The 16430-nt window shown below is 38.2% G+C and overlaps 2 protein-coding genes across 3 annotated transcripts in view; one reads left to right on the forward strand and one right to left on the reverse strand.

Annotated features, from left to right (window-relative positions):
- PIGB (phosphatidylinositol glycan anchor biosynthesis class B) overlaps positions 1-13351 on the forward strand; it is a 33163-nt gene extending 19812 nt beyond the window's left edge. For both annotated transcript variants that reach the window (XM_049852629.1, XM_049852630.1), the window contains 6 exons: positions 2587-2638; positions 3762-3973; positions 4975-5039; positions 10201-10414; positions 12618-12798; positions 13123-13351. In XM_049852629.1, coding sequence (XP_049708586.1) covers positions 2587-2638; positions 3762-3973; positions 4975-5039; positions 10201-10414; positions 12618-12798; positions 13123-13257 — 859 coding nt within the window. In that variant the 3' untranslated portion in view covers positions 13258-13351. The remainder of the gene's footprint in view (positions 1-2586; positions 2639-3761; positions 3974-4974; positions 5040-10200; positions 10415-12617; positions 12799-13122) is intronic.
- A 106-nt stretch (positions 13352-13457) lies between these two features.
- CCPG1 (cell cycle progression 1) overlaps positions 13458-16430 on the reverse strand; it is a 44164-nt gene continuing 41191 nt past the window's right edge. The window contains exon 9 of the mRNA XM_049852628.1: positions 13458-14236. Within this exon, the coding sequence (XP_049708585.1) occupies positions 14047-14236 (190 nt within the window). The 3' untranslated portion in view covers positions 13458-14046. The remainder of the gene's footprint in view (positions 14237-16430) is intronic.

Raw genomic sequence — 16430 nt, forward strand, 5'->3', positions numbered from 1 at the left:
AGATATAACAATAATTATTACCCAGTAGTAGAATTATAATGGAGGTATATACCAAAATGCTGTAGGAGAAAGAGAATAAAGAGCCTACTTCTGTTTGCAGGCGGAATGTTCATAGAGGCTTTACAAATAACATCAAGTTTGAATGTGAGTTTGCCGGCATAGGGAATCAGTATGCTTACAGCTGAAAAGGCCTCACAGAGCCTATTCACATAGATCAAAATATGTGTCTTGTTTACTCTGAGGAGAAAGGAAAAGAGCAAATGAGATAATGCATGTGAAAATACTTTGAAACCGCAGCAATAGAAACATGAATCCCAGTCCTAATGAGTCTTAGATTCTCAAGGGACTTCTTGGCATTATTCTTGCAACTTTTCTATCAGTCAGAAATTATGTCAAAAAGTGAAAAGGAAAACAAAAGCACCATTTACAATGGCAAATCAAAAAATATCAGACACTTAGGAATAAATGGAATAAAAGGTATACAAGACCTCTACACAGAAAGCTACAGAACATTATTGAGAGAAATTAATGGAGGCCTAAATAAATGAATATACTATGTTCATGGATGGAAGACTAAATATTGTAAAGATATCAGTTCTCCCCAGATTGATCTATATATTCAATGCAATCCCAAATAAAATCTCGGGCTTTGTGTGTGTGTGTGTGTGTGTGTGTGTGTGTGTGTCAAGCTGATTTTAAATTTTTAAATGCGATGCAAAAAGTCAAGAATGGCTAAAAGAATCTTGAAGAAAAAAGACTGGAAGACTTACACTACTAGATATCAAGCCTTATTACGAAGTTACAGTAATTAAGACAATTTGGAATTAGCACAAGGTAAAACAAGTAGAACAGTGGAAACATAATAGGGCCCGGCATCAAACCCAGACGTATACAGTCATTTTGTTTATGATGAAGCTGATACTGCAATCCTGTCAATAAATACAGAGTCAGTTGGATATCCATATGGAAAAAAAATTAATCCTGACCCTTCGCCTCCCGTCATAAGAAAAAAAAATTCCAGGGGAGGTACAGATCTGAATATAAAACAATAGCGCTTCTACAAGATAATATAGTAATCATGACCTTGAGAAAGGCAAGAAGGGGGGAAGATACTAGCAATACATATAACCAATAAAAGACTCATCCAGATTATATATGGAATTTATTTTTAAAAAAATAATAGAAAAATGATGAAAAGACCTGAATGGGTACTTCAAAAGATACTCAAATGGCCAGTAAGTATAAAAGTACTCACCCCATTAGTGGTCAAGGAAATGCAAATTAAAACCATAGAGGAGCGCTACTACTGCACATACCACTGAAATGGCTAAAAAAGGTGTGGAACCTTCAGATAGTCCTTGTGGAAATATAAATTGATACAACTACTTTGGAAAGCTATTTACTAAAGCTGATCACATTTATACCCTAGACCCCGGCAATTCCAAATCCTAGGCATGTACCCAACAGAAATGTATATACGTGGATGCCAGAAGACACGTAGGAGGATGTTGGTAGCAGCACTATTCATGACAGCTAAAAACGGGAAACAGTGTCCATCAGCAGGAGAATAGATAAATACATCACGTTATATTCATTCCGTGGAATATACTACACAATATTGTAAATGTACCTGACCCAAAAAAAGGGTTAAATCTCACAAACATGACTAGGGGAAACTGAACATGAAAGTACACAAAGTGTGATTCCATTTTTATAAAAATTTAAAAGGTAAAACCCATCCTTGCTGTCAGAAGTCAGGAAAATGGTTGCTTTTGAGGAGGGGGTGGGCATTGACTGGTTGGAGGGGTCGGGGGGCCTTTTAATGCTGTTAATGCTCCATGTCCTGATACATGTGGTGGCTGCATCATAAGGTGATGATTCATGGAGCTCTGTACTCAGCATACTTTTCTGGGTAAAGGTTTGTGGTAGGCAGCCTCTGAGATGGCCTCTAATTTCAGCCTCCTGGTATTCATGCCCTTGTATAATCCCCTCTGCTGGAGTATCTGGAGTTACTGACTCAATTTTAATGAATAGAATATGGCAGAAGTGATGAGATGCCATTTCCAAGATTAGGTTATAGAGACTGTGGCTTCCATCTTGGGTGCTCTCTCATTGCTGGTTCACCTTTTGAAGCCAGCTGCCATGGCATGAGGCTGTCACGGAGAGGGCCATGTGGTGAGAAACCAAGCCTGTCGTCAGCCACGTAAGCAAGCTGGGGAGTAGGTCTCCCCTCCACTCCCAGTCAAGCCTTTGGATGAAAGTGTAGCCCCAGCCAGTAGCCTGACTGCCACTCATGGGAGACCTGAGCCAGAGGCACCCAGCTAAGCCACACCTGGACTCCTGACCCACAGAAAACTAGATAATAAATGTTTGTAGTTTTAAGTTGCCAAGTGTAAGGCAATTTGTTATGCAGCAATAGGTAATAACGTTTATTACTTTTTTAAAAGTTTGCTTACGTGCAGCTGGTAAAATTGTAAAGTGTTTTCAGAGTGGCTTTTGGTCCAGGCCACTTGCAAAGCCATATGCCAGTACTGGGTTCTCAGTAAGTTCAGGATATGAATTACCATTCCTTTTTTTCTTTTTCAGATTCGTCACCTTGGGTTTGTCTCTGATAATTGATCGTATTTTTTTTGGTCAAGTAAGTAAAAATATACTTTTAATCTAAACATTTATTGCACTAATCCATTAATATTTGGGAACAGAGACAAATTTTCTTTTTAATGGTAGTAGAAGGGTACATTAAAAAAAATAACTTCTAGAGTATGCCTTTGGTTCAATTTGCTATATATATATTTTTTAATAATTATTTTACTGTGTTTTAGGTGAAAGTTTACACAGCAAATTAGATTCCCCTTTAACAGTTTTTATACAGATTGTTCTGTGCCATTCAATTTTCTATATAATTGCTATTCCTTATTGATGTTCAAGAGTCTGTTTTAAAGCATGGAAGATACATTTTTTTTCAGGTTTGTATTAATAAAGGTTAAATTTTTAAATCTTTTCTTTTTTTGACCCTTAGTCATTCAGAAATCAATTTAACCAGAATACTTCTTCAATCATTTGGTTTGAGATTTTAATCTCATGACTTCTGGTAATGGCCTTTGGTTGTTCTAAAATTCCCTTTTCTCCCCTTAAGTGTCACTTATGGCTCTGGGAACAGACTGCCCCGGCTTGAAGCCTTGAGCCCTCATTACTGCTAAGTTACCTACGTTTCTTGCCATGGCGTCCTTCTCTGGAAATAACTGAGGTACCTCTCTCATGAGGCTGGGGGACAACCAAATGAAATGATACACGTAAAAGGCTACGGCAGTACCTGGGCCAAGTGAGCACTCCTTTTGGCTCTCACTGCCGCTGCTGCTGTCATGGTCCTCTGCTCCGCTGTAACTGAAACTGTAATGTTCTCAAGGCTTCATCCGATAGGTAATGTGATATAATAAGGTGCTGCAGTAAAACTTCTGATATGGGTGACACATGAAATTGTTTCTAAGGATCCTCTTTATCTCTAATTAGATGTAAAACTTACATTGCCAAAGTGAGTATGAATGTTTATTTTTTGAATCTCAGAATCTAGGTCTTACAAATTAACAAAGCACATACCAATTCTTGGGGCAGAAAAAAAATAATAGTTAAGAATGTAAAATTTGTCTGGTTTTTAGATTTCATTCTTGAGTTAAAATCAAGATTCTCTCAAATTCTGTAATGCCAAAGATTCATACTTAGCACTAACACATTCCTATCTCTTTTTCTTTCAACTCTGCCAGTGGACTTTGGTTCAATTTAATTTTTTGAAATTTAATGTGCTTCAAAATTTGGGAACATTTTATGGTTCTCATCCATGGCACTGGTACTTCAGTCAAGGACTTCCAGTTGTCTTGGGTACTCACTTACCCTTCTTTATTCATGGCTGCTTTCTCGCCCCAAAGAGGTACCGGATACTTTTGGTGACTGTGCTCTGGACAGTCCTCGTTTATAGGTAAGATTTTATTTTTTCAGTTGTTAATTATTAAAGTTTAATGTTAACAAGAAAATTGACTAACTTGATTCTTCAAAAAGTTAACTTTAGCTTTTGGAGACATGTTAACTCTTAGGATTTGTTAGATTATTTAGCAGACAAAAGTGTGAATTATGCCAGAGCTCATAGTGAATATTTCAGATATGTATACTTTTTTACCAAGGATTACACTCAATTTTTAAGAAATTGAACAGATTCTATTTTCTTTTTAAAAAACAGAAACTATAAAAATTTTAACTATTAAGGCTGTTGTCAATTCCAATTCATAGTGACCCTATAGGACAGAATAGAACAGCCCCATAGGGTTTCCAAAGCTGTAAATCCTTAAGGAAGCAGACTACCACATCTTTCTCCCAAAGAGCAGCTGGTGGGTTCAAACGTCCAACCTTTTGGTTAGCAGCCAAGCGCTTAAGCGCTGCACCACCAGGGCTCCTATATTGAAAGACTTTAACGAAAAAAAAAACCTATGGCCGTCGAGTCAATTCCAACTCACAGCGACCCTATCGGACAGAGTAGAAGTGCCCCATAGGGTTTCCAAGGAGCCCTGGTGAATTTGAACTGCTGACCTTTCGGTTAGCAGCTGTAGCTGTTAACCACTAAGCCACCAGGGTTTCCACTGAAGGACTAGAGAAATACTATTTGAAAATAAAAATATATGCATTTTTATTCCAAATTTGAGTAATGTTATGTACTTGTATTGGTAATAGAAAAATCTTCTTTTAGAATGTAATTGTACTTTAAAATTTCACATTGATATCAAACGTTATGATTTATTTTAATACATCATTATCATCTTATAACTAAAAAATGAGACTGATTCCTGAGCAAGAAATTCATTCCAAGTACTTAGAAAATAAATAGATCATGTTAACTATATTTCATTTTAAACACATTAATTTCTGCAACTATCCTGTAATAATGAGAAAATAATGGTTTTCTTTTAATATCTTTTTTTGTTCCAGCATGGTGAGCCACAAAGAATTCAGGTTTATCTATCCAGTTTTACCATTTTGTATGGTGTTCTGTGGTGAGTATTTTTGTTTAATATAGAAAAAATATTTATATAGAAATAGCTGTTGTTGTTGTTGTAGTCAGATGCCATCAAGTCAGTTCTGACTTATAGCAACCGTCTACAACAGAAGAAGACACTGCCTGGTGAACACACAAATAGGTAAAAGACAGTAAATGCTCATTAACTCTAAATATTTATTCTCAACTAGGCTAAATGAAAATTACTTGTTTCTTCATTTCAAATTGTATTACTCCAATATCCCCCCTTTTTTAGTCTGCAGTATCCTTTTTTCCTGCATCCTATAAAGTGAGGAAAAACATAAGGAACCAATTTCCAAAACACCTTTTGGTGGTATTGTTTCTGGCTGTTAGAAACCTTTTACTAAAAAGTAAAGAAATACATCTATTTTAGAACACCTATTTTAAGTTAATGGCTGAACTGTGAGTCTTCATTTTCACAAATGAAAAATATATTTATAGCTGTTGAAACTAGTTTTTAATGCTCTTACACACAGAAAACATTTACCCAAGACTCACCCCCTAATCGTATTCAATTTTTGAAGTTTTTTTTGGTGGGAGGAGAGGTGAGGGCTTTTCTCCATTTTTCCACTAGGACTTTGCAGTCATTTTTTCACATGTGACTTCTAAAAGTTCTTCCTTTTACTCAGCTCTGGAAAATCTGAACTTTTTAATGTTAATTTCCACCCACTGGTTTAGAAAAATTACTGAAACTTTATTAACTTCAAGTGTAATTCAGAATAAATGATTGCGGGCTTCCTTCAAATACTAAGAACTAAAAAAATCACTGGGTTGAGGAGGGAAAAAATTATAACCAACCAAATGACTGGAGGCAGGTTAGCTGGGGCTTGTTCACTTGGTGCAGGCAGGATTCCGAGAGGCACAGAAGTGTCTAAGGCCCTCTGAACGCATGCTTGGAACTGGTACACTCTCGCTTCCACCACATTCTTTGGCAAAGCAAGTCACAAGGCCAAGCCAGATTCAAGAAGTAGGGAAGTAAACTTCATCCTCTCAGCGGGAGTGGACACAGGAAGGGGAATAATCGCAGCCACTTTTTCAGTTCTTAAGTCTAGAAAACATCTTTCTGCAGTTGCCTCCGACCCTCAGTAAACTGACCTTATGTGTAAGAGAAAGTTGCTGTTGGTGCAGTAACGCTGAAAGTCTTAGCTTAAAGCTGTCCTTTCTGCTGATACGTTTCCAGCACCTGCTACAACTCTGGGTTGCATGTCTGCTTCCTCTTTCTTCACCACAGTGGCCAATGCAGACTGGTCTCTGATCGGGCCACTTTCTTTTTCCAGTTTGAATCCTTTTATCAAATGGCACATGCACACAGTTTGAAAAGTCATTCCGTAAGAAGTTTAAAAACAAAAAAGGACCCTTGCCTTCCCTCCCATTTCTCTTCCCCAGAGGCAATCACTTTCACCAATTTTAGGTGGCTTTGGTATTTATCTCCATCTCTCTAAATAAAATGCTTATAATGCCACTTACAGATCTTTGTTTGGGGCGTTATTTGCTGGCTTCTCATTATGGAAGGTAAAATACAGCTTTATCTCCTTTGCAAAGTAGCAAAATGAAACCCTTTTGACACGTCCATCTGCCTGTGCCCAGGGCCCTTGTTATGGCTCTTAGAGCCCACTTCACTCCTTCCAGTCCCTTCTCCGGTGTCCCACTCGGGAACTGTGCTACCTTTTGTTTTTCTCATTAAACACAAAAACGAAGCTGACCTAATAGCTTTTCTAAGAAGTCTTTTAAGATGAAGAGATTAACTGAGATATATTTCTAATTGGTAGAAAGTAGTAGAGATTTTTAACACTGGGTTTTCTGATAATTCTTGCCAAATGAGGGTGCATCCTTGCTACCCCTCAGTGAGTCTGACACAGTAACGTACAGCCTCACACTTTCCCATCCTTTCCACCACCTTGACCCTTAAGAAGGGACTCGTCAGTCTTTGACGGAGAAAACATGCACACTCAAGCTCTAAAATCTAAATGTTACAGTGAAACCTGTTTGAGCTGGAACTTGGGGGGACTGCCTTGTTTGTCCAGGTCCCACAAGTGTTCTGCCTTTGACAAGGTACAGTCTTGTCACTTTTCTATCGCTCGTTTTAGTGGAAAATACTTGGCTATTCCTTCGCTTGACAGGTTGCCGCCTTATGCAGTTTCCAGCTTTCAAAGGTTTTACTGTATATGATTTTTAGGAGATATGACTGAGTAAAGAAAGAGGAGCCAACTCATGAAGGGCCTTCTTCTGTACTCAAGTTTTTAGATTTTATTCTGGAGACTAATCAATGTAATAGACATAATGGGTTTAAAATACTTTTTAACAGTGGTTTGATAAAAGTGATTTGATAAGAACCCAGTATATTTTTAAATTTTATTATAAAAATAACAAATGCTCATGATACCAGAAAAAAAAAAACCCTGAAACATTAGCGTGTGGTCCTCTAATCATCTGGTCCTGTCCCCCAGAGGTAACTATTGTTAATACTTATTCAATTCTTCCAGAACTTTTCTGTGTATTCACTTTTAAGTGTCTTTTCATAGGCCCAGATAACAGGATCAAGTTAAGTATTCTGGGCTATTAATTTAGCGCTGAGTTGGGAGGAGTCACTGAAAGGACAAGTAGTCAGCAGAGGTCATACAGAGACCTTGTTCTTGTGGAACTACGAGGGGTACGGTGTGGTCTCCGCATGGGTTCGTGTTCCCAGCATCTTCAGTGATGGCGAGGGGAGCCTTACGTTAGGTTACCTTACTTTCGTGGTGATGGTGATCACTTTCCAAAGCCAGTTCATTTTAGGGTGGATCAGTAAGAACTGCATCTTCATATTATTTGGAGGTACAGTTAAATAGGCTTACCACATGGCAGCTATTGGAATTATATTAATTATCTCTTTTAAACACTGAAGAAACACTTCTGCCTCCCCAGGAAAACAGGGATCCTTGGCTCCTCTTGGTGGCTCGCTCAGTCTAGCAGTAGGCCTGCAATCTTGCCAGCTCTAGCTTGAGAAACTCCAGTGTCTGAAGCTTTTCGGTGTCAGACGGTTTGAACTGAGACTTGACGGTTGGACTCTTGACTGACGCTATGAAGTCAGATTCTTTTCTAACATATACACAGTCATTTGATGATAAAGGAAATTAACTTCTGAAGATATTTTTCCAGTCTGTCAAATGTTTAGTAATACAAGATGCTAAAAATGTATGTGCATAACAGCCATCTTCAGCTTTTAAATGAGGTTCACCCCAAAACTTCATTTCTGAGTTGAAACTTGAAATGCACTTTGCCTCAGAACGTCCTGTGACGTGTAGTGAGGCTCCCAGAACACCCACCAAGGCTCCTGACCCAGTGCTAGAAAGTCAGTCGGAATGGCAAGTGATAGTGTCTCCACTGTCCCTCAGGAAACTCAGTGATCACCTGACTCCCCCTAAGCACTGCTCAACTCTTCTTCTCTTCTCAGAATTTTGTCTTACTTCTCCAAATAACACAGAGGAGCAGTTCTCACTGAAATGATCCACCCTAAAATGAGCTAGCTTCACAATGTGACAATCACTACCACGTAGTAACCATCACCAAACTTAAAAGGATAACCCCCCATCACTGAAGGTGCTAGGAACATGCACATTTTCCATCAGCATCTACCACCATGGATTCCAGTTTTGCAGTAACCACCCACACCACTGTACCCCAGTGCCATAGTTTCTGACGTAGCTTTCAGTGACCACGTAGCGAATGAGTAAACACTTTATAGGTGCCTGCCTTGTACTTCAGTGAATATTGCTAACAGCAAGCCATCATCTTCTGGGGCCTTGTCAGGTGAGCTTAATGTAGTTTTTCATAACTGGAAGATACTGGAAGGTAGATTTAGTCTTTGTCAATCCAAGGAAGCTTTTCATTTTCAAGCTGTAGTTGCTGGTCTGTTGTATCTGTGACTGGAGTTGCTATTATAGATGGCAGAACTGTGGGATCCTATTTCATTTCTAATAAAGCTAATTCTAAGTCTCATCTTTAGTAAGATCCTCATTTTACCATTTCAATATGGATTTAAGTTTTAAATGATAGTTTTCTCGATTTGAGTACATTTTCCCCTCATACCACCTTTCAGAAAGTTCTCTGGGTAATCAGAGCTATTTTAAGTAGATTAACAGTACCAGGTGAGATGGATATGTGATATCCAAATTACAGAATGGAATGAACTGTGGGTAATGTTACTAAAATATTCACAGAGGTGGAAAAATTGAACATCTAATATTTCTTGCCTAATTTTGATTTCTGCCATTAAGTGGTAGCTGTCAGATGTCTTAAAATGGATGATTGTTTTCAGTCCTGATAACCATATTATTTAGGTTTTGGACATTTAGTGTGGCATTTTGTATTCTCCATCAATAACTGATTGTTCTACTTTCATTTTGTTCTGTTTGTTCTACTTTTGTTTTTCCTTGGCCTCACCTAACAAGTACTTTTATGGATGAAAAAAGAAAAATTGTTCAGCATCTCCACAGTGCCCCGAAATACAATGAAAGAGAAAAAAGTAAGACATGAGCACCTTTTTTTCCAGAAAGAGAGAGAGATCTATGCTACCACTCATACACTAACCACTGAAAATCTCCCAGGAGCCCACTGGCATATTTTTCTAGGGGGACACTCTGTTGTGCATCCCCCAGAATGACTAAGACTGTAATATCCATGCCAGCACTTGGGAGATAAAAGAGAAGAGGCAGGGAAGTGGAATAAATAGAGGTCCTGTTTATTTAGCAACTCTTACGTACCAGGACAGGCACTAGACGTGTATTTTTTCTAATACCTGGAGAAAGTACTACTTTCCCATTTGCAGATGGGGAAAATAATGCTCATCTAAGTGCAGCAGCCTGTGCCAGAGCTCAGATTCAACCTTGGGTCTCTTGGATTCCATAGCCATGCTCTCTCTACTACATGTCAATGTCTTTTTGTAAAAAAAAAAAAGGTAAGACCTGGGTGACAATGGATAAAGATAGTGAATGCTCAGGGAAATTATAAAGATGCCTTATTGTTTATTGTTTGTTTGCCCATGACAACATTACAGCTTGTGGTATCACAAAGTTACAAATGTGTTTGCAGTTAACATTACTTAACTATAAGAAAACAGACGGCTGGGGTCACAGTTCCGTGTGTCCATCTTCACCTAGGACACTCGCTAAACCACCTCAAGGTTTGGAAGAAACCAGCTGTAAGTTTCCTGTTTCTGTCAAACGTGCTCCTCACCCTCTACACTGGGCTGGTTCATCAACGAGGTGCCCTTGATGTCATGAGTCACATTCAGGAACTCTGCCCCAGCAGGCACGGCACATCTGCAGCCTCAGTGTTTGTAATGATGCCTTGCCACTCGACTCCTTCTTACAGGTAGTGAACTTCCCACTGTATGGTGTTATCAAGACGACGAAGCTGACTACTTACAAATTCCTGTTTAGATTCCTAGATTTAAATTAATTGATCACTCATCAAATGATTATACAGGAAATCTGAAACTCTCATACTTATTCATTGGTGGATTTTAAAAATCATTTGAATTGTCAATGAAAATTGCACACCACTTTTAAATAAACTTTAATATTATTTTTGTTAATGTAAACAAACCACACTTATATGAATCTGACTTAAATGTGGAATAAATCATTTTATAGGCATTTGATAGTTTTTTTAGTAAAGAAATTCAGTTATCACTGGTTACTACAAATCGTTTTACTAATACATCTTGTATTTACACTATTTTAGATTAATTTCAAAGCACTGGCTTCTAGCCCACCTTTACTATGAGGCTGTTGTCCTGGCCTTGAGCTAGTTTTTTCATCTCTTTGAACGTCAGTTGTCTCACCCATAAAATTAGGGAAATGAATTAGATGGTGTTCTAATGCTTGAATTGTTTCTGAAAAATGTAAAATGTTCAAATTGCCTCAACTATGCAGGGCCTTTATAGACACCCACTTGGCCCTGTGCTTTATTTCAGAAAACCACATTACCATTTGCCTGATAAGGGTACAGGGACAAGGCAGCCAGCTTTCCTACAAAAAGGTCTACACCTGTTTAACTCAGTCTGGCTTTAAACAATCTCAAGTTTCTGTGTGCACACATTCAAGCATTCAACTTATTATCAACATGCATATAATCTTAGGGAAATTTAACATGTTTGTGATATCCAACTGAATTTCTAATGCCAATCATGAACATACAATTTGGAAAACTGTCTACCATAAGCCACAGGTTAGATGGAAGACCTCAAATAAGGATCTCCTACTTTTTTTTTTTTTTTTACCATATAAACAGAGTAGGGCTGAGAGCGGGACATGCATCTCTCCCTTCATGCTCACACAAGTGGTGACACTGCAGAGGTACCAAGACGCTGCCCATGTGTGATGGTGGTGGTGGTGCTGGTTGACGTCTTAGGCTTTGTATAGTTCTCCAGGTTTTCTGATTTTACTCTTTCCAGCATACAATGGAGGAAAAGACATCTGTTGCCTACTCTGGAGCAGGACCTACATCTCCAAAATTGTTACAAAAGTCTTAATGTTACTAGATCTTGTGTAAATTTACTTAGCATTTCATAGGTAAAATAAACCTCCATTGCGTAATTATTTATTTTAATTGGACATCTTAACTCTTTGTATCAAATGAGGTTTACTTTTTCCTGAGGCAGAGTTATAAACACGGCTTTTGTATGGCCCAAGTAACTGGGTTAAATTTGTCATGATTATACTAGAGACTCTAGTCTTTCCATGCCACTCTACCACCATTACTTTAGATGTTAATCAGTGAACACATGTTGCTCTCTATTACTACATCTTATTTATAAGGTTAAAAAACAAAGCAGAAGAGAACTTGTCATTTAAGGATGTAACCTGCCCAATTCCTGGTTCATAACCAGGTTTCTACGTTGCCAGATAGGCCTGTGAAGGATAACTCCTACACAGGCAGTCCTGTAACAGGGTTACAACCATCTGACGTATGCACAATTCATACCTGCCCTTTAATGTTACATAAATTTGCCCTCGCTTTGAAACAACTGAACCAACCCCTGCTCAGAACAAATTCTTCAATGCAAATCACCTTCACTCGCTGCAGGTGCAGCTTTTAAATCACCGGAAAGTCTTCGAGTCCTTTTTTGCGGGGAAGTCAGGCTAAAGAGGAACCATAAGCATGTGTTCAGACCACCTACATATCCGACTCAACGAAAGGAATGGATCTCAACCGTAGCCCAGGGACTGTCTGTATTAACAAGTAACTTACTTGATTGCCGGGGCCATTTAATTCCTGGAACAGCTTCCTAATGCTAGAGAATCTGAGACCCCGAGCTGGTAGCTGACCTAGCTCCACCTCAGAATGGAGTTTCGTGCTTTAGTGTGGACTTGAAGGTCCCAGCAGTGTCACTGCTGCTGCAATGCAACATGGTGTGGGCATCATGTTCTCCATCTCTGAGAAAACTGCATTAACTGGACCCTGGTTTACAGAGTTTACATTCTGTCATATGAACATGAAATATCTTGAGTAATTTGAATACTTTTATTGTTTTTTACTTCTTCTAACTATAATGGTAACTTTCTTTTCACAGCCATGTTCACTGCCCACTTCCAATGCGATTTCTCCAGTGTCCCCCAGACCTGACTGGAAAAAGTCATTATCTTGATGAAGCAGATACATTTTACCTAAATCCCTTAAACTGGCTATATAAAGAGTTTCACAATGATTCATCATTGCCTACTCACTTGATCATCTTTAGCATTTTGGAGGAGGTAAGTAAACATGAAAAACTCTGAATATTTTTATTTCACCTTAGGTTTGGCAGACACTCAGGTAAACAAGAGAACATAACCTTTTGTACGGTCCCTTTCAAACTCAATATTTTATAATTGTCTTTTCCCCAGTCAAAATCAGCCCCAGTTCTGTTACTGTTAAGGTATGTTACTTACCATAAGTTAACACTTCCATCAAGACATTTCATTAAGTTTTATTAAGAAAACAGTTCTTGAGAAATTAGAATAGGCAAGTCTAAAATTCTTTTAAACAGTACTCAGTTAAAATGTAGCCTCATTTACTTAAACATTGTTTGCTTCTAGGAAATAAGTGCTTTCCTAATTTCAAGCAACTATGAGAGAACTGACGTAATCTTCCACACTCACTTGCCAGAAGGTCGAATTGGAAGTCACATACACATCTATGAGCGGAAGTTAAAAGGAAAACTCGACAGGTGAAATTCTGAACTGTGCTTAGATGTTTCCCAGAGAAACTGACACTGCTGGATGGAAATATTCAGATCCTACTTAGATCCTTCAGTAAAAACTGGGCAAGATTCTTGGAACTAGCATAAAACCACTATGGATAGCTTTACCAAATACCACTACCTAGGAATGTACAAAATGTCACAAAGTACAAAATTACAGTGCCAGATTTTAAATAAAGAACTTTAGTTTTCCTTGTGGTGCAGTTTTATTGTTTCTTCCACAATATTCAGATGTACAAGAAATTTCACAAGAGAATAAGCCAGCAAGCTCATAAGAAGGCAGCAAATCTTCACAAGTCAATGGGGCTCTTGAACCCACAAAAGACAAGAAGTATAAGGTTATAAAATACGGAAGCTGAAATCCCATCACAGTGTACTTTCTTCAAGCTTTACTGCAAACTTAACACAAATATCAGGGTTAATTACACTTTGTCATATATGATCTGAGCTTGCTTTAAGCTCACACTCTAAAAGGAAGTCTCACTTCATGCACAAAATCTGTCGCATGCCTGGCTTCCTTTACAGTAAAACCAGAGCTGAACGTTCCCAGTGCCAAAACAATTCCGCAAAGCTAAACTACAGGAAAGTGCAGGTTAGTAAGCTTTTGACTGATGCTTCCGAGTAATGGTATAAAGTCATCAAACCGATACTTAGAAATGAAAATGACACCGTCATCTTGATAATTCCACCTTAGTTTCAACACCAAACATTCCAGAAAACACCCGTGTTTCTCTTACAGTTTTTAACTTAACCGTGACGGTCAATATTTAGGATCAAAAGGTAACTGCCCCAATTCTATTTCCAGATGTGCCACGTGTCTTCCATTAGTGCGACCATGTTTATGCCATTTACCTTCCCTTTTATAAGGCTGTGGCTGAGGATACTTCTGCTCTTGTTTTCGATGCCTGGAGTTTTCAATATTTACCGTACGTTGCTTTTTATCAGGTCGACTGAAAGCAGTAAACACATTTTTCATCTATGTTAGAATTAAATTTATTTAAATTAGCAACAAGTTTAATGTTTTTTCCCATTAATTTACTACCTGAACACTCTGAAGAAAAAAAAAAAGGTGTTAATCTCAACTATAACCCTAATATATGTATACAAAAAAATAAGAAAATGATTCAGTGAATATTAACATTAACCTATGGAAATTAAAAAGTAGACAAATAACTACTGGCAAAAAGGGGAAATAGTCAACAGGTAATATAAAATGTGACAATAAAATAATGAGATGTGTTTCCTTTTATTTTTTGTTTTTTTGAAGATCAATCCCTCTCCACTGGCTTCACTCCTCAGCAGAAATATGTAAACATCACCAAAGTTTCTAGCTAACTTTTCTGACTTCTTAGGTTCATAAGCGATGTCGGCACTTACTACTTTCCTCCGTCGCTACATGATCAGGCTTCTGTCACTACTTCACTGAAATAGTTCATACTGCCACCTGTGGCCACCCAATTCCCAAGCCAAGAAACTTTTTTTTTTTTTTAAGCATTTGGTATATTTGAATATTCCTTTTTCTTGAGACGGTATTCATTTATCTGGTCTTATCTTTGAGGATGTTGGTGTTCCTCAGGAGCCTGACAGGTATCTCTAGCCCAGACCCCACGAATGCACGCACATGTGCATGCTAGGAGAGTCCTACATCCATACACCTAATGGCCAACCAATCCTTCTCCACTGGAGTGTCAACAGGCACCTCTGGCCTTCGGTAGCACAAACGGTTAAGCATTGGCCTACTAACCAAAGGTTGGCAGTTCAACCCACCCAGAGGCACTTCGGAAAAATGACCTGGTGATCTGCTTGCAAAAGGTCACAGTCATGAAAACCCTATGGAGCACAGTTCTACTCTGACACACACTGGGTCACTCACTATGAGTTGTAATTGACTCAAGTGGAACTGGAACGCACCTCCAAGCACAATTTTCATCTCTAATTCCCCCGATCCAAAACCTTTCCTGGTATTCTCTATCTTGGTGATGGTATCCCACTATCCAACTTGTGATTCAACCCAGAAATCTGGAAGTCATTGTCACTTTCTAGTTTGACAACAAATACCAGCAATTTTACTATCTACTGTTCAAATCTGCTCACCATTTCACCCCACTACTATTATCCTAGTTCAAATTCTACTCAGCTCACATCTGGATTGTTTCAAAGACCTTGTTTTCTACCTTCACCTCTTTCCAATCCACCCTCCAGGCTGCGGCCAGAGATCTAAGTTCTGATCCCACCTCAAAACTCTTCAGAGGTTCTTCCTGTCCTACAGGACAAATCCTTTAACATAAAACGAGGCTCTTCATAATCTAATTCATCTACCCATCCCCCAGCACTACCCTGCTCCTTGATAAGGCATGTCTTCCCATCTCCAAACCTTTGCAAACACAGTTCCCCTTGAGTGGAACGCACTCCCCTAATATGCTGGACAAGTTTGCATTTCTCCTTCAAAAGTTAGTTTTTAAAAGTTTCAACTCAAAGGCTACATGACTCATCTCAAACATTTCTGACAGTAAGGCCATCATATACATACCTCCATACCTTTGTTTCTCCTCTCTTACAGTGAATTACCTGTTCACCTAACTCTCCACTAGCTTGTGAGCACCTTCACAACAAGAATCTTTCATGTTTCCTCAGGGCATCCTCACGGTGCTCTGCTTGTTATAGGCACAAGATATTTAATGACTAAAAACACCAGAATCAGTCTCATTATTTTATAGACACATTACGTTTATTCAAAAAGTTGAGTTTTATGTTACAGAATAAAGCTGATAAGCAATGAATAAAAAGTTATTTTTAAAAGTTATATATAGGAAGCACACACAACTTCTGGCTTGCTAAATCCACCTCTTGGATCGTGCCTCTAACTTTATCAACACTAATTCTGTAATAAGTGTATAAAATACCATAATTAAGTTGGTAAATAGAATGGACAAATGAAAACAGGTGAGATAACAGAACTGTTATATATGAGCTCTTTGAATTCAAAGTAAATTGGTGTTCACTCCTAGCTTCCCAAGGTGAGTATATAAATAAAAGAGAAAATAAAAATAATTTCACTTAAGGTGATTATCTTTTCATATAAAGTATACTAAAAAGAAACAAAACAGGCTAAAAAGAAAATTTTAATTATGTATTCTCAATTGA

Source organism: Elephas maximus, chromosome 13 (assembly GCF_024166365.1).
Source record: "Elephas maximus indicus isolate mEleMax1 chromosome 13, mEleMax1 primary haplotype, whole genome shotgun sequence".
In the NCBI taxonomy this organism is placed as follows: Eukaryota; Metazoa; Chordata; class Mammalia; order Proboscidea; family Elephantidae; genus Elephas; species Elephas maximus.